Consider the following 21809-nt stretch of genomic DNA (forward strand, 5'->3'; position numbering starts at 1 on the left):
TCATTCTGTCACTCAGTGTCATCAGTGGGCAGAAACACCCAGAGAGGGTGGGATATAGACCAGATATGTGGAAGGATAGAGAAGTCTTGAAAGGAGATGCTAACTTATAAATATTTCCTAGGTTCCCTGGATGTTGAGAGTAGGCTGCTCTCTCCTCATTTCCCAAAGTTTAAAAATAAAAAGTATAGGTTGCCCAAGGGGCCCAGTTGCTTCCAGAGTAGTTAAATCCTGCCTCCCATTTTTTTTTTTTTTTTTTTTTTACCAAGCAGTCTGTGACAGCCAGAGTGGTATTTTCCCCCTACCCTTTCTTGAAGAGGGCAGGGCTCAAGCTAACAAATATCTGTTATGCCCCCAGATCCTTGCTAGGTGCTATGGAGGAAACATAACAAGGGGAGGATTTGTCCCCTGTTTCCAAAGACGCTCTGATCTGGTTGTGGAAACAATGCCCATACTGAAACTACTTGAGAACAAAAATTAAACAATATCACCAAGTTTGAGGCTGTGCTATGGGAATTGAGAGCATTATGTACTCAATGATAGGGAGGAGCCACTGAAAAATAACTTATTTTGTATGTTGAATAAAGTGTTCGATCTGGTTTGGTGGCGGGGGGGAGTGGCCAAAGTAGGGAGGCAGGAATGACCTTGGGGGTTGAATGAAAAGACAAAAGCTGAGCAGCCCTAGTGGGGGAGCTGAGGATAGGGAGGCGTACAAAAAGAGGCAGGACAGTTTGTTGCTCTTTGAGGCAGTGGGAGTTTTTGTGGTTTTCTAGCAGGAATCCTGTAGGTATTTGTTAAATGTCTGGTCCTATGGATGTGAAAGTCCCTTGTCCAATTGTTAAAGTAATTAAGAGTGGCTATAAAGGCATAGCTATAACAGCCTCAGAAAGATTTATTTCAGGGGTACTCTTTTTTTTAAAATGTTTATTTCTGAGACAGAGAGAGACAGACCATGAGTGGGGGGGGGGGCGCAGAGAGAGAGGGAGACACAGAATCAGAAGGAGGCTCCAGGCTCTGAGCTGTCAGCACAGAGCCCGACGCGGGGCTTGAACTTATGGACTGTGAGATCATGACCTGAGCCAAAGTCGGTCACTCAACCGACTGAGCCACCCAGGAGCCCCAATTTTTTTTAATGTTTATTTATTTCTGGGACAGAGAGAGACAGAGCATGAGTGGGGGAGGGGCAGAGAGAGAGGGAGACACAGAATCAGAAGCAGGTGTTTCAGGGGTACTCTTTAAGGCTGCTCTCTTGTCAGAAGCCCATGGAGAGAGGGTCCCAGGCAGACAACCCCTGAGCACTTTCCTCTGGTAGGTGAACCCAGGTCTGTCCCCTATCCTCCTCCCCACCCCCACCCCAGCAAAAGATCATATATTCCAGAAGCACCTCCCACCCAAACAAATAGCCTGTCTGGTCCTGCCTAGTTGTCCTTAGAGCCCTCTTCCTCCAGAACTGGCTAACTCCCCACCCTATCCCCATCCCACCCCCACCTGGCCTCAGGCTGAGTCCCAGTCACCGGTTTGGTTTTCATTACTTGGCTTCTGCCTTGACCCGTCTTTGAAGCCTGCCTAGTACCCCAGTTAGGGCTAGGTTTTGGTTTTTTTTTTTACTAGTTGTCCCCACCCAACACCCTGCCCCTGAATCTCACCCAAGGGGCTAGGAGCCTGTTGTCTGTTGGTGAACTGCTTGCTGAACCCCCTGTTGCTATACTTCTCCCCAACTGACTTGGGCCTTGGGCCTTGTCTCAGACTTCAGATGCTGAGTCCTTACCCAGGACACGACCTGCTGTTGTGTGGTGTCTTTTGGCTCTTGACTTGGCTGCAGGGCTGGGCCATCTCTCAGTCGCTGCAGGTACACTTATCCATTCTGATGGTTACATTTCAGTCTGGGTCTTGGCTTGTCTTGTTCAGGGTCCTTCTGTGCCGTAACAGGGTCAAGATAACAACATTCTGAGTCCTCTAATCAGGATTGCCTCTTCTAGACCGGAATTGCCTCTGACACCTTTCAGTCATTCAACAAATATTTACTGACCATCTACTATGAGCCACTGTGCTAAGCCCTGGGGGTAATGCAGGCGAACAATTTAAATCCTGCTTTCACAAAGGAGATAGACACTATACAAGAAGTGAGATACATAATGAGAGAATTTGAGAGCAATAAGGACTCTCAGGGTCATAAAACAGGGTAAATGGATGGAAAGTGAGGGAGGTGGGGGAAGGGCAACATATTAGATACAGTGATCACAACAGGTATCTTTGAAGAGGTAACATTTGAGCTGAGACCTGAATGGAGAGGAGCAACCAGGTATGAGGTCAGAACAAGAACCCCAGGCTGAAGAAACAGCAAATGCCAAGGCCCTGAGGCAGAAGTGAGGTTGGTGTGCTTGAGAAACAGAAAGGAGGCTAGTGGGAGCAAGGGAGAGCATGTGGGCGATGAGGTTGAGAAGTAGGTGAGGCCCGGTCTGTTGGGTTGGAGTTTTATTTAAGTGCAGTGGGAAGTGAGTGGAAGGTTTTATCATTACCTAGACTCAATAGCCTTTGGTAAGATTCAGCAGGCTTGGTGACCAGCAAGAGCAAAAAGCCTCTACTTTCCTTAGCTCTTCTGAGAAGAATAGACACCTTTCCTGGATGACTCCTGAATGTGGGCCTTAGGACTGTCATTTCCATACTGACTGCCCCCCACCTTAAAAATCAGACTCTGAACTTCCACAAGACTATCATCTTTTGGTCCTGCCAAGGCTCTGGTAATTTTGCTCTGAATAGAAGGTGCTCACCAATCCTACCTGCCTCTGTCCTCTGAGCCTCACCTGCGTGATCCTGTCCTTTCCTGCAGTAATGACACTGTTCTCCCTCAGGTGCCTGGGAACAGCCAAGAAGTCCTGGGACTTCCCACTGTGACCCTGGGAATCCTGAGAACCTCCAGGCTCCACCCAGTCTCCTAGCCCTAGAGCTTGCTGCTGGCATCAGCAGGGCACTCAATGGCACTCAAGCCTCCATCAGAAGGAGCAAAAGGATTTGGGAATGGGCTGATCCCAGAATGCCACCAGAGGAAGGGGACTAAGGAGGCCAGAGAATCATGACATCCTTGTTGCTGTTGAGGGTGGTGAGGAGCAGGGAGAATCAAGTGAAGTGAGGTGCTTCCAGGCCTCTCATGCAGTCTCACTATGTCTCTGGAATGATCCATGATAGCCAGTATGTCTCCTCTACAGATCGTCTTCACTTTTCAGAGCTACACCCTTGAGTCTTCCCCTGTGTAACAGAGACAGGACCAAGAGAAATAACTACCAACAGTTGAATGCCTATTATATGCCAGGCTCTGTGCTAACACACCACATTCCTTCATTAGCTCATCTAGTGCTCCTTCCCCGTGAGGTGCGGATAACAATTTCCATTTTACATATATGAATATACATGTACTGATTTAGTGACTTGTCCAATATAGTAAGTGGTGAGGCAAGATCTGTCTCACTTCAAGTCTGGGCTCTTTCTATGATATTATACTGTCATTCCAGGTAGTTCCAAGCTCCAGAACCTTTGCAGGGATTTCAGGTTCACTCTAGCCGGTCCCCCTGATCCACAGGGGTTTGGCAAGCAGGCCGTTCAATAACCAGGTGGCCAGCCTGGGACATTCCTCCTTGAATGGGATGTCCCTGGCCAGATTCTTCCAAGAAGCCCAAGTGGCTGACAGAAGTGTCAGCTCTGGGACAAAGGACCCCCTAAGATGTCCTTGCCCTAGACAATAAGCTGGGAACCACACAGCCAGGTGGACTCTGCTGCTCAGCCTTTAGGGCTTACAGGATTTGTCACTGGGCCCCCCAGAACTACCCGTCCCCCAGCATCTGTGCATTTGCTCAGGCCCCCACATTCAGCCTGACGACTGGCTCTGGCCAAGTTCATGAGGCAGAGGACTCTCTCAGCAGGATCCTTCGGTCAATCAGCCCAGGACCAGATGCTGCTCTGAGCACACCACCGAGAGCAGTGCCCGGGAGGGACACCTAGCCCAGAAGAGCTGGAGAAGCCCACCCGCCACGTGAAGCTGACTTCAGACCACCCTGAGTACGGGGTGGGATGGAGGGCGTGGAGGTGTGCCGAGAGCTCCCTGGATAGCACGGCTCAGCTTCTCTAGCAACAATGGCAGATGCAGAAAGAGGTCAACGATCATTCTCTTGTAACCCCTGAGGGGACAGGGTTGCTGCCTTAACTTCTAGAGGCTCTTCTCCACTCACCATCCCTCATCCTCCCCACTAGGAGAGGCCTTGCTCTCTGGAGGGCTGGCCCAGGCTCCACTGGTTTCAAATCTTTTTTATTTTTTATTTTTAAAGTTTTATTTATTTATTTTGAGAGAGAGAGCGAGAGAGCAAGTGAACATGACCGGGGGGGGGGGGGGGGGGGAGGGGGGGCAGAGAGAGAGAATCCCAAGCAGGCTCCACACTGTCAGTGCAGAACCTGGTATGGGGCTCGAGCTCATTAACTGCAAGATCATGACCTGAACCAAAATCAGGAGTTGGATGCTTAACCGACTGAGCCACCCAGGGGGCCTTCAAATCTTGTTTTGTCCACGACCCTAACAACTGGCAGTGGGGCAGTAGTACTGAGCCAGGATCCCAGAAATTTCCCTAGATTACAGGCTTCCAAATGCTGGCTCGTAGACAACTGCATGAAAACTGTTGGCAACCTGTTAAAATACAGATTTCCTGGGACACTAACGCCACTCTGATTTACTACATCTGGGAGCAGGGCTCAGGAATTTGTTGTTTCTTTAAAGTTTTATTTAATTAATTTATTTAGAGAGAGAGCATGGGGCAGGGACCGAGAGGGAGAGAGAGAATCCCAAGTAGGCTCCTTGCTACACGGGGCTTGAACCCATGAATTGTGAGATCATGATCTGAGCCTAAATCAAGAGTTGGACGCTAAACTGACTGAGCCACCCAGGCACCCTGGAATTTGTATTTTTAAAATGTCTATAGTTGATTCTCATGTGCCTCCAGGCCTCCTCTCTCTGGCTCTCTCTCCTTCTCTGTGGCTAAGTGGGTATCCTCAGGCTTCCTGATGAACTCTAAAATCAGAAACTACTTTTCCCAAGCCAGAGCTTCATGGAACCCAGCCTGGTAAGGTGGATCCTTTCAGTGTCTTTTCTTAAGATAAATGAAAGTGTTTCAGTCATATCAAATGTCCTTGCACTGTTTGTCTGAAATTACTAGGCAAGTGCCTTTTAACCCTTAGAGACAACTGAAGAACTAATCCGGAGTATAAACACCTCTATGCTGTGAGGACCATGCTGGATGCAAGGCACAGATTAATTCAGTAGAGAAATTGCATGTCTGTTGTGTGCCCTCTGCTGGTTAAAATGAATGAAGGTTGGAAAGTGTTTACCAGTAGGAGTTTTTCTGACTGGTACTGACCATTTCCTGGGTTGGAAGCCCATCTGAAGGAGCTAATCCTGGTCCCAGTCTCGGCACTTAGACACCTGAAACTAGAAGGGTTACTAATTAAAAAAAAAAAGCTTTATGAAGGTATAATTCATATATATAAAACTGAGCTTATTTAATTTATACAACTTAATGAGTTTGGACATAGGCATATGCCCATAAAATCATTACCATAATCAAGGTAATAAACATATCCATCACCTCCAAAAGTTTCTTTGTGCTTTTTTTGTGTGTACTTTTTTTTTTGTTTAAGAACACTTAAAATTTGTTAAGAGGGGAGAGCTCATGTTAAGCTTACTCTTCTAAGTAAGCTACCTCTATCAAATCACTGGGGTTCAACTCTCCTAAGGGAAATCTGTGAACCCTGGTAGGAACTACTAGCGTGGCAGCAGGGAGGGAGAGGAGACATTGAGAAGCAGCTCATCTGCTCAGGGAGAGAAGTTTTGAAGCTGGGTAGGTAAGGAGGCCTGAGAGCCTTAAGAGACACCATTGAGGGCACAAGGATGCTCCTCTACACCATGACAGTCTTGAAATAGACTGGGAAACAGACCTCATGACCTGAGCTCTCCAGTTGGTACTTAATCCCTTCCCTAGTGACTAAGTATGTGACCCTTTGCATTTAATCTTAAAGTACTGGAGGAAGTGCCAGGTAAAAGCATAGGTAAGAAATCTGGCCTACCTGATCCTTACCCACCAATCCCAGGTGGAAATCTCAATGCTTCAGATAAAGAGGATGGACCCCAGCTATTGTGGTCTCGCCTATCCTTCCAGGGAGATCATTAGATGGGAAGAATATCAGACCTAGCCTAGTTTCCAACCTCTATACCTCCAACTGAAATAACGACAATTATTAGTGGCAGCTAACATTGTTTACGATGCACTGCTAAGTACTCTGTTATGTGCCTAACAGGAACTATCGTGTGTAATCCTCACAACCACCTCTGAGGCACAGAATGATCACAGTAGCTTGTTCAGGGTCACAATGCTGCCCGGTGTTAGAGCAGGGTATAGCCCAGGTCCGTCTAACTGCACAGCTAGAGCCACAATGCTAACTTCTCTTATTCGTCTCTATTTCTCGTAAGCCTGAGAGAAAGATGCACTCCTGGGCCTGAGACTAAGGACTCCACCCCTGCTGCACTTACACCAAGTAATAGATGAAATGGGAGTGGATGCTAGGCACTGGGTCTTGAGCTAGTGAAGTCACTATTAGCTCAGGTATAGGCCCAGAACCTGGGGGCAGGGACTGAGTAGGCAGCCAGGGATCAAACTGTCCTCCTAGGAGTGAGGGCAGGATAAGGAGATGGAAAGTCTAGGAATGGGCTGGCTTTAACAATTGGAACTGTTTTCTTTTTTTTTTTTCATTAAAAAAATTTTTTTTTAATTTTATTTATTTTTGAGAGAGAAAGACAGAGCACAAGTGAGGGAGACGCAAAGGGAGAGGGAGACACAGAATCCGAAGCAGGGTCCAGGCTCTGAGCTGTCAGTACAGAGCCTGACGTGGGGCTTGAACTCACAAACTGTGAGATCATGACCTGAGACGAAGTCGGACGCTTAACCGACTGAGCCACCCAGGCGCCCCTGGAACTATTTTCAAAAGGGGTATTTTAGAAGAGCTTCTTTGCACCATTTGAGATGGGAAGAAATGACCTCTAAGATTCTTTCCAGTTTTCCATTCCAATGTACAGTGTGATCATGCATTAGGTTTTTTTCAAGGTCCACATGTATTTTAAGCCCCCTATGAAGACAATGCAGTTTTAGGCCTCTGAATAAGGATTGCTTATTTGTCTACAGATTGTAAGTCAGTGCTGGGGTGCTTGAGTGGCTCAGTCGGTTGAGCATTCGACTTCAGCTCAGGTAATGATGGCATAGTTCGTGGCTTTGAGCCCCACGTTGGGCTTTGCACTGACAGCCCAGAGCCTGCTTCAGATTCTGTCTCCCTTTCTCTACCCCTTCCCTGTTTGTGCGCACTCTCTCTCTCTCAAAAATAAACATTAAAAAATTAAAAAATAAAAAGGAGTCAGCTTTGAAATTGTGCTTGTTTTCATTAATTAAAATGCTCAGATTTGACTAAAACCAGGGCAGGGAGGATGATGTTTCCGTAACATGAACAAGTCAGTACTTTCTGATACCATTTTATTTTCAGAATGACAAGTGAACTCAGTTTGTTTATCTGTAAAATGGGATTGAAAATCATCTTTACAAGACTTTTTTGAAAGTTTAACTAAGATAACATATGTGAAATGTAGTTTATAGAAAAAATTCATATATTATACTTATTCAATTTCTCTGATACAAAGGGCACAGGGAAGAAATGAAAATGGAAGACATTCAGGTTTTTCCTGATCCTTCAGTTTTGAAAATGAATCTGCATTGAATATATTCTGGTTTTAAATTATTCAGAACTGAGATAATTTGACCACAAAGCCACTTGAAAGTCACCAAAAGAACTAAATAAACTTTGAAAATCACTTCACACTGTGGTCTTTAGGACATTTGATCCAATCAATATCAGACAACTGATTAAATAGCCTAATTTTCTAAGCTTAAGATATTTACTGATTCACTCAAGAATTCTTATGCTCTGAGGCTCCAAAGGTTTGCGAAACAGAATTACCTCATTTTATTGTCAACATTTTATCAAGAAAAGAAACTTGTACAACTTAAAATGTTCCTTCTATAATGAATGTAGTCAGGTAGATATGTTGGAGAATTGGAGAAGGGAGAAGATGATAAGGGGCAAACAGCAATTCCAAGATTGAGTGACAATATCCTTTACCTCTGAAAACAAGGGTACTTCTTTTTTTTAATGTTTATATTTGACAGAGCACAAGTGGGGAAGGGGCAGAGAGGGGGACAGAGGACCCAAAGTGGGCTCTGTGTCGACAGCAGCGAGTCCAATGTGCCACTTTACTGCTGGTATTTACAATTACACTTTTCCACAAAATTAATAGTATTGGATAAGTAGCTGAAATTCCTGGAAATGAATTCCTGGTAACAATTACTTAAAAGTTTCCTGTAAGGAAAGGACTCTCTAAGCACAAGAGAAATGTTTTCCTCCACAGTAGACTGGATTCTATACTAGTTTTCAACAAGACAGTGTCATTTCATAGCCTTTAGACAGAACTACATTCATTTTCAATGTTAGAGAATTATACCACACGTAATTGAAGCACTGTGAGAACACATCACCCACCCAGCAGTTTGGAGGAATGTATTACAAGACCTGGGCACTATAAGACAAAGTTACAGATAACCACAGTCCTGATGGATTGCCATTAAAACTGTCAATGAGAAGATTCCACACGAGCAGCTTCCAGGGTCTTCTCTCAGCAGTGGTAATAGTAGCAACAGCAATGAAAGCAATAACAGCAGCAGCAGCAGCAGGAATAGCACTAACATTAGGGGTAGTAGTGTAAGCAGCAGCAGTTATTGAATGCCTACTTTTTGTCAAGACAGTGCCAAATCAGGGGCGCTTGGGTGGCTCAGTCGGTTAAGCATCCAACTTCAGCTCAAGTCATGATCGCACGGCTCGTGGGTTCGAGTCCCACATCGGGCTCTGTGCTGACAGCTTGGAGCCTGGAGCCTGCTTCAGATTCTGTGTCTCCCTCTCTCTCTGCACCGCCCCCCCTTGCACACTGTCCCTTTCTCTCAAATATAAATAAACATTAAAAAAATCTTTAAAAGACAGTGCCAAATCTTACACACACACAATCCTTATAGCAAATTTGTGAGGAAATTATCATTACATACCTTTCACTGATGAGAAACTGAGTCTTGAGGTAGTTTCTTTGAGGCTCCACAACTGGTTAGACACAAAACCAGGATTTACACCTAGGACTGTCTTATTTCAAGGCTTAGCTCTGTTTACACATTACAGTGTATGTACCATACGTTACAGTGGTATGGATAAACACGCATGTTTCAGCATGAGAGATTAAAAACAGAAGAGATACACACTAGCCTGAGTTTGTTAATGACAGCAAGCTTTTCAGGTGGTCGAATAACAAAGTGACAGGGGTGAGGCTGCAGAAGGATCTCAGAATCAGAGAAGTGAGGTGTGTGAGTTTGAGTGTGAGACAAACCATGGTGTGGTCAAGAGTAAGGCAGTATAATTTAGGGAAAATACCTTAATATTATTTAAAAAGGCAGTTATGACTCAGATGAACCTAGGAGCACTCATATAACTTCCATAAAAATAAAAGTCTGGTGTGCTTGCGACACCACAAATCTAATGGCATGCCCACCCAGTACTATGTGCTTCAACAATGACTCTCAAGAAAGACACAATGGGTTAGGAAAAGAAGCTTATCAGAAATGATTGTAGAAAGGTCATAATGAAAAATAGGCTGAAGATCTATCTGAATAAAATGAAAACAAAAATAAAATCAGGAAGGGTGGTAATAAACTAACAATAATAGTAACAATGGGGACTTACATTCCTGTGTGCCAACCACTGTTCTAAGTGTGTATACATAAGTGTGAAGTCATTTAATTCCTTCAGCCTTATGAATAGGTACTGGTGTCTGCATTTTAAAAATGAGGAAACTGAGGCACGGAGCTCAAAGTCACACACATTTGGACATTGGTAGGGCCACGAACTCCATCCAACCTCGGCAGTCTGCTGCAGAGCCTGGGCTCTTAGCCACTCACCCACACTGCCCCTTTATGGTACAGGGAGGGTTTACTCTCGGGTCAGGTATCAAAGCTCATATCAAGGAAGATCTCTTGAAGCTGTGTAAGCAGGAAGTAAACTTCACAAAGAAACCCCTTAATAGATAATAACAGGCTAAAAATAGTAACAGTTGCAAGAAAAGTAGGCAAGTGGGTAGACTGATAAGCTAAGCATAACAAGTTATAGAGAGAAGCTAGACATTATTACGATAAGAGCCTGAAGCTTCTTGAGTTTGAAATAATTTAAGATGACCATACCCTCCAACACAAATTACTGGTCTGTTCCAGTTATTCATTTCTTAGATTTTACATACATCATAATGAACATACAATTTTTTTTCCTGATATAATTTCTAAGACTATGAAAATGGATACTGCTAACCTGTTACATACTCCACCTGACAAATGATTCATGAACATGAATGAAATGTCTAGAAGTTCATCTTAGTCAACAACCTCATTCAACTATTTTTTATTTTCCAGTTCAGAAAATCTGACTAATAACTAATCTAGGTCAGCATTCTCCACTGTATCTTGTGGAGATTAATGTTTAGAAGTTATTAAGTATGGGGAGGTGCAGAAATTCCAGGGTCAAAATAAGTGCTGAGTTCTCTTAGAGAACCAAACGCATGTAGCATGAACAATCCAATAATAATCTATACAAGTATAACCCAGTATTTCTTAAGTTTATTTGACCATGGCACCTTTATGTTGCAGACCATTTATAAATTATGGACATTCACTCTAGATCTAGATGATTTCTTTTTTAAAAATTTTTTAATGTTTATTTATTTTTGAGAGAGAGAGAGACAGAGTGTGAGCAGCGGAGAGGCAGAGAGAGAGGGAGACACAGAATCCGAAGCAGACTCCAGGCTCTAAGTGTCAGCACAGAGCCCCCTGACACGGGGCTTGAACTCATGAACTGTGAGATCATGACCTGAACCGAAGTCGGATGCTTAACCATCTGAGCCACCCAGGCGCCCCAATATAGATACTTTCTTTTGCAGAAGTGGAAGAGTGTTATTTTTACGAAAGTCCATGGTGGGGAGTTAACCATGCCTAGGACTAACTAACTGGGGCATTTCATTCTATTAATTTTGAAAGAGTGCCTGTTTCTGCTATTTGGGGATAGTGGTATGTGGCATTCTGAATTCACTTTCTTCTAAGAACAATTTATAACTGATGTTTAGGTATAACCAAAATAGCATCATAGAATCCAAGAACTCTAGGACAATTTAGTACCCATGGTGTACAAATGGGACCTCTGAGATCAAGGACACGGTCACTACCCTGGAGTTCCTCTCACATTACCTGCAACTCCTTACTCTCTCCTCTGCTGATTCCCTCTCATCTCTCTAACTTCTTGTTGTTGGAATGCCCTGGAGCTCAATCTGTGAACCCTGTCCTTACTCTATCCCTAGTCTATCCCCTGGTGATTTCATAGCCTTGTAACTCTTTAATAAATTTAAATGTTACTGACAGCCTGGACTTCTCCTCTAAACCCCAAACTCACACATCAGGATGTCCATGACATCCACACCAGCATATCTAATAGGCATCTCAAATTCAAACATGTCCCAAATCAAAGTCCTCATCTTCCCTTCCAAATCTACTCCTCCTTTAGTCTTCTCCATCTCAGTTAAGAACATCACCTTTCCAGTTGCTTAGACTAATGGCTGTGCTGTCCTCCACAACACTTTTCCTCTCATACCTCATACCCAAACCACCAACAAATTCTGTTGGCTCAACCTTCAAGATAGTCCCCCAGTTGAGCCACTTATCACCTACACTTTCACCTATCCTAGTTAAACCTCTACTATCTTCCATCTGGATTGTTAAAACAGCTTCCTAGCTGACCTCCCTGATTCTGCCCTTGGTCCCCTACAGCTTATTTTCAAGACAGCAACTAGTGATCCTGTTAAGACTGTAATTAAGAATGTTTGTTTTTCTTTTTTCAATTTTTTTGAGGGACCTCTCCCTTTAAGTATATTTATTTATTTTGAGAGAGTGCCTGTGCGTGTGTGTGGAGGAGGGGTAGAGAGAAAGAGAGAGAGAAAGAGAGAGAGAGAGAGAGAGAGAGAGAGAGAGAGAGAGAGAATTCCAAGCAGGCTCTGCACTGTCAGCGCAGAGCCCGATGCGGGGCTCAAACTCACGAAACTTGAGATCATGACCTGAACTGAAACCAAGAGTCTGCTGCTTAACCGACAGAGCCACCTAGGCACCTCAGAATTTTTGTTTTTCATTGAGGTATAAAAGACTTCTCCATTCAAAATCCACTAATGGCTTCCTATCCCTGAGTGAAAGCCAAATCCTTACAATTGCCTAGAAGTCCCTATACTACATGGCCCACATCATCTCATAGGCCCCATCTCCTACTACAAGCTCCCCTGTCCAACACCCCCTCCACTGCAGCCCCATCGGTCTTGTTGCTGTTCCATGAGCCAAGCATGACCTTACTTCAGGACTCATTATTTCTACCTTGGATCACATTATGTTAGCTGATTTTTATTAGGTTAGGTTAAAAAGGTTTTCTTCAAATTCCTAATTTGCTAAACTTAAGTTTGTTTTTGTAGAGGTGAGATTCACATAATTTAAAATCAAAATTTAAGAACTCAACCATCTTGAACAATTCAGTGGCATTTAGTTCATTTACAATGTTGTACAACCACCTATATTTCTTTCCTAAACATTTCCATCATACCCCAAAGTAAACCGTGTACCCATTAAGTAGTCACTGCCCATTCCCACTTCCCCTCTCAGGCCCTGGCAACCATCAATCTGCTATCTCTATGGATGTATCTATTCTGGATATTGCACATAAATGAAATTATACAATATGTGATCTCTTGTGACGGGCTTCTCTCACATAGCATGTTTTTGAGGTCCATCCACATTGTAGCATGAATCAGTACTTCATTCCTTTTTTTATGGCTAAATATTATCCCATTGTATGAATATACCACAATTAATTAATTCCTTCATCTATTGATGGCACTTGAGCTGTTTCCATCTTTTAGCCATTGGGAGGAATGCTGCTATGAACATGCATGTACAAGTATCTGAGTCCCTGCTTTTTGATTCTTTTGGATATATACCTAGGAGCAGAACTGCTGGGTTATATGGTAATTCCACGTTTTAATTTCTTGAGGCACTGCTGAACTGTTTTCCACAGTTGCTGAACCATTTTACATTCCCACCAGCAATGTGTAGGGGTTCCAATTTTCTCTTCAGGGCTTTTGCATTTGCTATTCTCTCTGTGGAATGCTCTTCCAATAGATAATCAAGTGGCCTACTTCCTCACTTCCTTCAGGTCCTTACTCAAGGTCCTCTTCCCACAGAGTCCTATCCTGACCACCAGATTTAAAATGGCAACCTCCCAACCCCAGCCCATACTTACCATCCTCCTTGCCCACTTTATTTTGCTCCGTTGCATTGATCATCATCTAACATACTATATAAATTTCTTATTTTTTATTGTCTTGTCTTCCGCCACTGAAATATAAGCTCCACCAGGGAAGAGATTTCAGTCTGCTTTTCCAGAACCTGGAATAGTGTTAGGCACATAGTAAGTGCTCAATAAGTACTTGCTGAACAAGGAAGTGAAGCCCAAAGAGATGTTTTGGCAAAGTGTGACAAAAAAGGACAAGAAGCTAAGTTTCTGTAGTTCAGAGGTTATTTTTCTAATAATGGTGATGGACTGAAACTGAGCCAATCACACCTTTATTCAGCTGTAACCTTTTAAAAAGCACACATGTGAGAGATGGCTATTTCTAAATCAAGTGAAAGAACTATTTAGAATACCCTGAGGGTAATGGGATCAAAATGTAGAGCTAATACTCATTTGCACCAATTAACACTCAACTAACTGCCTGTAATAAGAAGCTTAGTAGTGACTGAAATGTTTTATTGAAACAAAGCAAAAAAAAAATGGTGCTACAGGATACAGAACTTTAAGAGTATTATACTTTGAGAAAATGAACCTAATACAAACTGTAAGAAACAGAATCTTATTGGAAGAACAAAAAGCTGTACTCTATCTAAAATATTGCTATAGCAACAATGTGTTTTGGTTTATCATATTCTTGAACTATAACAGATCCAGAGAAAATATCTGTATATAAAAAGAGAATCTATGTTGAAACCACAAAGAAGTTATTTCTGGGTAAAAGCTTAAAACTTGGTGTAATTGGTGCTTAATTTTTCACTTGAAGATGGTTAACATGGCAAAAATTATGAAAATATGTTTTCATTACAATTTTTGAAAAGTAAAAAAAAAGATGGTGAATGAAAAAACATTCTAGAGGGACAGATATGGAAATAAAGACTCGAATATTGTCACGTCTACTACTAAGAAACAAGTAGTAGTAGAAACACTACTAACAAACCACACTTTTAGAGATTTTGGAAAATCATTTACAGCAGAAATCAGTCTGGGGGTGCCTGGGTGGCTCAGTCGGTTAAACGTCTGACTCTTGATTTTGGCTCAGGTCATGATCTCATGGTTCATGAGTTTGAGCCTCCCGCTGGGCTCTGCACTGGCAATGCTGAGCCTGCTTGGGATTCTCTCTCTCCCCCTCTCTCTGCCCCTCTCCTGCTCACGTTCCCTCTCTCAAAATAAATAAATAAATAAACATTAAAATAAAAAAAAATGTCTGGAAAATTAAAACTAATAGATTCCACATTTTTGACTGAATTACAAATAGATTACCTAACAGGTGGTCATTGAAATTGGCTTTCAATATGTCTCTGCTATAAGCTGAATGTTTGAATGTGATGGCATTAGGAGGTGTGCCTTTGGGAGATGACTGCATCATGAGGGTGGAGCCCTCATGAATGGGATTAGTAACCTTATAAATTAAAATGTTAATTTACTTTGAAAGAGAGAGAGGGCACCTGCAAGCCAGCTGCGCAGAGGGGAGGGGCAGAGACAGAGGCAAAGAGAGAATCCCAAGCTCTGACAGCACGGAGCCTGACACGGGACTTGACCTCACGAACCACGATATCATGACCTGAGCCAAACTCAAGAGTTGGACGCCTCACCGACTGAGCCACCCAGGCGCCCCAATGTCCCTATAAATTAGACACAACAGAACTTTCTCCCCACTTCTGCCAGGAGGATGCAGCAATAACATGACCTTCTATGCACCAGGAAGTGGGTCCTCGCCAGATACTCAATCTGCCCGTGCCTTGATCATGGACTTTCCAGCCTCCAGAACTATGAGAAATACATCTCTGTTGCTCATAAGTTACCTAGTCAATGATACTGTTATGGCAGCCCAAAGGGACTAAGACAGTTTCAAAGTGCAAGTAAAAAGTACAAGAAGTTCTGATGTTAAGATGAAAAAACCACTCATGATGGAGTCAAACAACTTCAAAGCCTGACCACCTTAATAGTTATTAAGATCACAAAGGGGCTTTGTCAGCCTCCAAAGTCCAAGAAATTAGTAAAGTATAAATAGTGAACTTTTAACTGTGCTGGAGGAAAAACTGCAAGATGCATTTGGTGAAGCTCTCAGTCTGTAGGCCAAGGAATCAGGCTTCCATGTAAGAAGCAAAGCAATGCTCCTAGTTACACGGTAAAATCTACAGCTTTTATATGACGTTATTTATGAGAAAATAATTCCTGAGGCACTTTACCAATACAAATTTTATTAAAAAAATAAGTAATAACATCAAAACTGTTCAGCAAATCTATATTCAATGTAACCAAAATAAACAAACACCAAATTAAAAAAAATATACATCTATATATATATGGGCAAGAAACAAGTGCATTTTTTGGTCCCAATATTTTCTGAATATATTATCTTTATCCAAAGGAATTACATTAATGGCTAAGAAGATATTATGTATTAGATGTACAGAAACATAACTTTAAAATTTGTTTTAAGGGCTGTAGGAAGTGTTTTTTGCCAATTCTTTATGTCTTTGAGCTCCTAATCACTAAGATAATGTTAATGATAGTCCCAAGACAGACAGAAGATGTAATCCTGTCTAGTGGTCTGAACAACTACCAAATCTAGAAGCTATCAATAGGTAGCTACGTGAAATTTGTAGAGAATTCTAAAGAATTTCTTGGAGTTCTTAACAAAACAAAACAAACACAAAACAAAAGTTTTAAAGAAAAGAGATAAAAGTGGACATAACAAACACACATCAATAAATTTGGTGAAGAACAACATAAAATCAAGACAAAATTAAACTTAAAAAAATTGAATATTAGTATTGCTGAAAACTCCTAGGATTAATACTGGATAAAACTTTAAATGACAGTACAAATAACTATAACTTTGGAACTGTAATTTTAGAAACTTATTTTCCAAGAACATGAAAGTAACCTTGGTTCCCTACACAACCAGTTTTTATATTCCTTGGACTGCATGCATACTAGACGAAGATTAAAGGGCAGCAGCCAAAATGATTAAACTCCAACTTGGACGTTGAAGCATTGATTTGATGGGCCTTTCTTGGTCAGAATGAACCCATAAGCGTAAGATCAAGAACCAAAGCCCCCAGTGGGAAGTTGTGCTCAATTTGGTGGGCCTTGAGGTCATCTCTGGCCAAATTAGCATCAGCCTTATGGGAGGCCAGTCATGAAGGAAGGGACTCTCCCCAAGATCTGATTTCTTAAGGCCACAATCTAGAGGAGGTCTCACAGTCAAATAATTCACATTCCTTGGAAAGAGAGAACAGGCATCAGTTGTGTCCATCGAAGGGGGACACTGACCAGGAGTATCCTGGACATTTTTTGAAATTTCTGTGTTGCTTCTGCATCTGAAAAATATGAAAAATAGAACAATGACAGACAAGGAAAGAGGAAAAAGACAGCTATCTGACCTAAAAATGTAAGACTTATAAGAAATTAACTAAGAAACCAGACAAAACAGACAAAGAAAATGAATAGCCATATCATTTGGAATGCAATATTCTGAAGGCAAGTACAGCAGAGAAAAACACAAACTATTTTAAGCAAAGCAAAAACGACCATGGCAACAAAAGCTATTTTTGGAGAGAGCCAACTGGAGAAAAAAGCTTATGTTAAGATATGTTAACCTGACACAAAGATAAGGTGGAATAAGAATCTAGTGCCATCTGAAAGCTGAAAAGAGCTGAATCAGAACTAGTGTCATGAACTGCTTAACCGCCTTCGTGTGAGAAAACACTTCAGAAGTTTGAACTTAGGAAACTGCCTTTGTGTAAGAAAACACTTCAGAACTTTGAACTTAGGAAATTCCAACTTGTCTTGCACCAGGTTGCACGAGCTCCATAGAGCAGGAATCTATTTCAACAAGCGCTTTAAAAACAAAAACAAAAACAAAATACTTTAATATTTTTCATTTCTATTAATGGTACATTTAAAAATGCAACAGTGCTAAAATCCATCAAAGAAAAATGCACGAAATGGAAATTAAACTTACTCAGACGAGGGTTCAGAAGTTGAGGTACTTTCAGGAACTGAAATTAGAAGAAGAGGTTTACATTTACAGTAGTATAGGTGATGAGTGACACCATCAGTTTAGTACGTAAGAGCCCATATTGTGGCTGATCAAAAGTACTGGAATAAGTATCAGAAATTCAAAGTAACACAATTATAAATACATACCATTCTCTATTACAACTTGGCAAGTATGAGTTTTACGCTGACTTAGGTGTTTAGCCATACGATCTAAGCCAGAAGAATCAGTTAGGAAGTCACATTTAAGGCACACTAGAGTAATGCCCCTATGAAGAAGAAAGGAAAGCAAAGGTTTTCATCTTTTATCCAAGTCCATAGGCACGTTCAATAATTATTTTTCCATGTAATAACTCTTGATTTGCTTTTTATGTGTTATGACCATCAATTGCCAATTTTGTTCTATAAGCCTGATTTATCTGAAATGGTACCTAGAAAATGACATAGCCACATTTAAGTTATGCTAACATTTACTGCTTTATAAACCACTTCCTCTCATACTGGTTGCTAAAGGACAAGAGTCAAGAGACCTAAAGCCTAATCGTGGCTCCACTAACAATTTGTGTAGCTTGTGCAAGTCACATTCTTTCCGTGCTTTGGCCCATTTCTGAGGACCTTCTTTCCACACACTCTACTGCTAGATGTGATGGATACAAGAGTGAACAAAAGAGGGCAAACTCTGTGGAGCCTATAATCTAGTATCTTATTTTAGAGGTGATAAAATTAGAAAAGAAATGGGAAGGCTTTAAAAGTAAATCATATAATTTAATTATTGTTATTACCAATTAACGAGCGTAAACATAGTTTTATAGTTCACTGGATGCTTTAAATTTAAGTACTTCGATGTGTCAAGGAATAAAAACCAGTAGCATACCTTAGACTGACCGCTCCCCTGTGGTTCTAGTCTTAACAGCCCGCTATATATTTATACCTGGGTGTCACACCGGAACATCAAAAATGATCTTCATACACTGAAATTGTGCTTTCCTCCCCAGTGCCAAAAACCATTCCCCCTAACCAATCTCTCTTATGATGTCATGCTCCCAACACAATGGCTCAAAATTATCTCTGACTCTCTTTTTTCTTAAAATAGTCAATATTTCAAATATTTTATATTATTAACAATTTATTGAACACTTAACTCTGTGCCATGCTGAGGGTTTTAGATATATTATCTTATCTGAATCCTATAACAAACCAAAGACGTAGGTGTTATAATTATTACTTTTTTATAGAGGACAGGGTCAGGTTTAAAAACCTATCAAGGCCAAAATTAGATTTGAAAGTGAGCCCTTTGATTTCAGAGCCCATGTTCTTAAACAGTGTAATATCACTTCACCACCTTAACCCAGATTCTTATTAAGTCAATGTTAACTACCATAATAATCTTAAACAGTCCATGTGCCTCCTGCAATTGCGAACTGCGAGATCATGACCTGAGCTGAAGTCAGATGCTCAACTGAGCCACCCACGCGCCCCTGCAAACCTTCTTATGTTACTGTAGTTACTTATATTCACACCTTAACATATATTGTACATTCCTTGAAGGTTGGACAAGCCTTCTTCATCACTGTCATCTTTATGGGAACTGCTACGATGTGTTATACATAATAGGTACACAATAAATTAAAAAAATGAACATTGCATTTTAACAAAATAATAATTACAAAATTTATTTTTCTATAGAATTATAAATATGCTAAGTCTCATACACAGAAACTAATCAATTTTATATTTAAATCTGAGGCCCATCCAAATTGAGAAAAAAAGTCTCAGATCTTTAAAGTCATAGAATCAATTTAAGAATCAACCACACAACTGAGCTTGATAACAATGATGTAAAAATAAAATAAACGCTCATCTTTAGAATTAAAAAGTCCTTTTTCATTCTTAAAAATTCTATTTCCTTAAATTTAGTAATACTTTTATAATAGCATGAATATATTTTTAAAATAGAATCAAACTTTCCTCTGCCTATGAACTGTTGGTCCAACATCATCCACATATGTAATTTTCAACATGTACATTAATTTACTCAAATATTTACAGAATGCCTACCATGTGTCAGGCACTATTCAATGCTCAGTAAACATATGGCATAGACAAATATCCAAACCACACACATTCTAGTGAGAAGACACAGACAATAAACAAAAGAGTGAAGTATACAATATGGTGGAAAGCAAAAAGTGAAGAAAAATAAAATAAATGGAGATAGGTAGTGGTGGGGATGGGGCCTAGGGGAAAGGATGCTATTTTAAATGGAGTGGTCAAAGAAGGTCTCACTCACTAGACTAGAGATTTAAAGGAAGGAACTGGCCATGCAGATATCTGGGGAAGAGTGAACAAGGCAGAAGGAATAATGAATACAAAGGTCCTGAGATGTATCATCTCCCATTCCGCTTTTCATTAATCCAAAGCATCAAAACAAGTACTGGCTAAACTTAAGTCTACGTCTTAGCCATAAGACATCTTGATGCTACCAAAATCTTGGCACTGATATTTCAAATAGCAATGACAACATGAACAAAATAAACAAAAGAAGATGAAGTAAAAAGAAAGCAGAAGAATGTGGAAAAATGATGCATAGTGGATTCTGAGCTAAGCGTGTGTGGTATAATTAGGGTTAATTATCAGTGCCTTTCGAAATGTTCATCAGCAATTCCTTTTGTAGAGTAAACAGGTTGTGTACTTTATTTAAAAATGAAAAAAAAAATCCCAAGAATTATGAAGTATTGCTCAAAATCAAAATGTGTTAGTCAATTTACTAGATTATTTTAAACCTCTTTTTAGTCTTCAAATATTTTTTATTTTATAATGTAAATCCATGAAAGTTTCGCCTTATTGCCTAACACCACTGAAACAAAGTTTAGCCAGAGAATATAGGCTATTTCTGCTTTGTTCTATGCTATAATGAAGAGAACTGTATTATGTCTGGTAGTAATCACTTCATTTTCCAAACAAGGTACTCAAGAATCAGGTTAAAAAAGTTACTAGAATTTTTCAATAGAGAAAATGGAAAAAGATCAACTAGTTACCTGAGAATTCCGGAATGCTTCTTAAAAATATAAAACCGTTTACTTGGATGGTTGCTATGAGAGCTGGAAAAAGAACAGACAGATGAGATGTTATTATACAGTAATTCATATTAATTTTATGAACATATTTCAAGTACATGTTTAGTTTCTTAGCTTTGAATAAAAGATCATGAGCTAAATTATTAAAATTCTATTATTCATCTGTTTAATTCAAGATTAAAAAAATGTTTATTTATTTATTTTGAGAGAGAGAGAGAGACAGTGTACAAGCGAGGGAAGGGCAGAGAGAGAGGGAGAGAGAATCCTAAGCAGGCTCAGCGCTGGCAGTGCAGAGTCTGATGCGGGGCTTGAACCTACGAACCATGAGATCATGGCCCAAGCCGAAACCAAGAGTCAGATGCTTAACTGACCGAGCTACATAAGTGTCCCTAATTCAAGACTTTTATTTTGTATTTTCTTTTTTAATGTTAATTAATTAATTAATTAATTATATTGAGAGAGAGTGTGTGCATGCATGAGCAGGAGAGAGGGGCAGAAGAAGAGAGATATTCTCAAGGAGGCTCAATGCTTAGCACAGAACCCAATGCGAGGCTCGATCCTACAACCTTGGGATCACGACCAGAGCTGAAATCAACAGTTGGATGCTAAACTGACTGAGCCACCCAGGTGCCCCTTCCTGAGAATATTCTTAAATGATCAGTACCCTCACCATTATTTAAAAAACCCTCAAAGTTAAAAATTCAAAGAGCATAAAATTAAATTTTTTCAACTATTAAGAGTTGAAAACTATTTATTTATTCATTTTTAGAGAGAGAATTCCAAGCAGACTCTGCACTGTCAGCATGGAGCCTAATGTGGGGCTCAAACCCACAAACCATGAAATCATGAGCGAAGCCAAAACCAAGAGTCAGACGCTCAACCGACTGAGCCACCCAGGTGCCCTAAGAGTTGAAAACAATTTAAAAGGTATTTGCTAATAACGTATTTTGCTATAATATAAATTGTTATGAATAATAATTATCACTTTCTTATACTTGTTAGCAAGGGGAGAGAATCTGAATGATCCTCGAGGTAAATGCTACTTGGGATAAATTACATTACTTGCCATCAGTAAAATGAAACATTTAAAGAATCTTTTGCAATTATTAGGAGAGCCTCTAGGGAAAGCGAATTAAAGAAAACAGAGCTCTATGCACAGAACAAAAAAAAACACTAACCAAATTT

At 40.7% G+C, this 21809-nt stretch overlaps 1 protein-coding gene across 7 annotated transcripts in view; it reads right to left on the bottom strand.

The window, feature by feature from the left end:
* Nucleotides 1-21809, bottom strand: part of ZNF280C (zinc finger protein 280C) — an 84967-nt gene that overhangs the window by 8212 nt on the left and 54946 nt on the right. For 6 of the 7 annotated variants that reach the window (XR_002152761.2, XR_006592905.1, XR_006592903.1 and 3 more), the window contains exons 17-22: nucleotides 20586-20648; nucleotides 17698-17816; nucleotides 17513-17549; nucleotides 13492-13637; nucleotides 5397-5467; nucleotides 1766-3243 (exon numbers count right to left, since the gene is read on the bottom strand). Coding sequence is in view for 1 of the 7 variants with exons in the window: in XM_006943999.5 (XP_006944061.1) it covers nucleotides 17379-17388; nucleotides 17513-17549; nucleotides 17698-17816; nucleotides 20586-20648 (229 nt within the window). In the remaining 6 variants the exon portion in view is untranslated. Of the gene's footprint in view, nucleotides 1-1765; nucleotides 3244-5396; nucleotides 5468-13491; nucleotides 13638-15723; nucleotides 17389-17512; nucleotides 17550-17697; nucleotides 17817-20585; nucleotides 20649-21809 lie in introns of those variants that run through there. The other variant, XM_006943999.5, reaches the window with a different exon arrangement.

Source organism: Felis catus, chromosome X, assembly GCF_018350175.1.
Source record: "Felis catus isolate Fca126 chromosome X, F.catus_Fca126_mat1.0, whole genome shotgun sequence".
Taxonomy (NCBI): Eukaryota; Metazoa; Chordata; class Mammalia; order Carnivora; family Felidae; genus Felis; species Felis catus.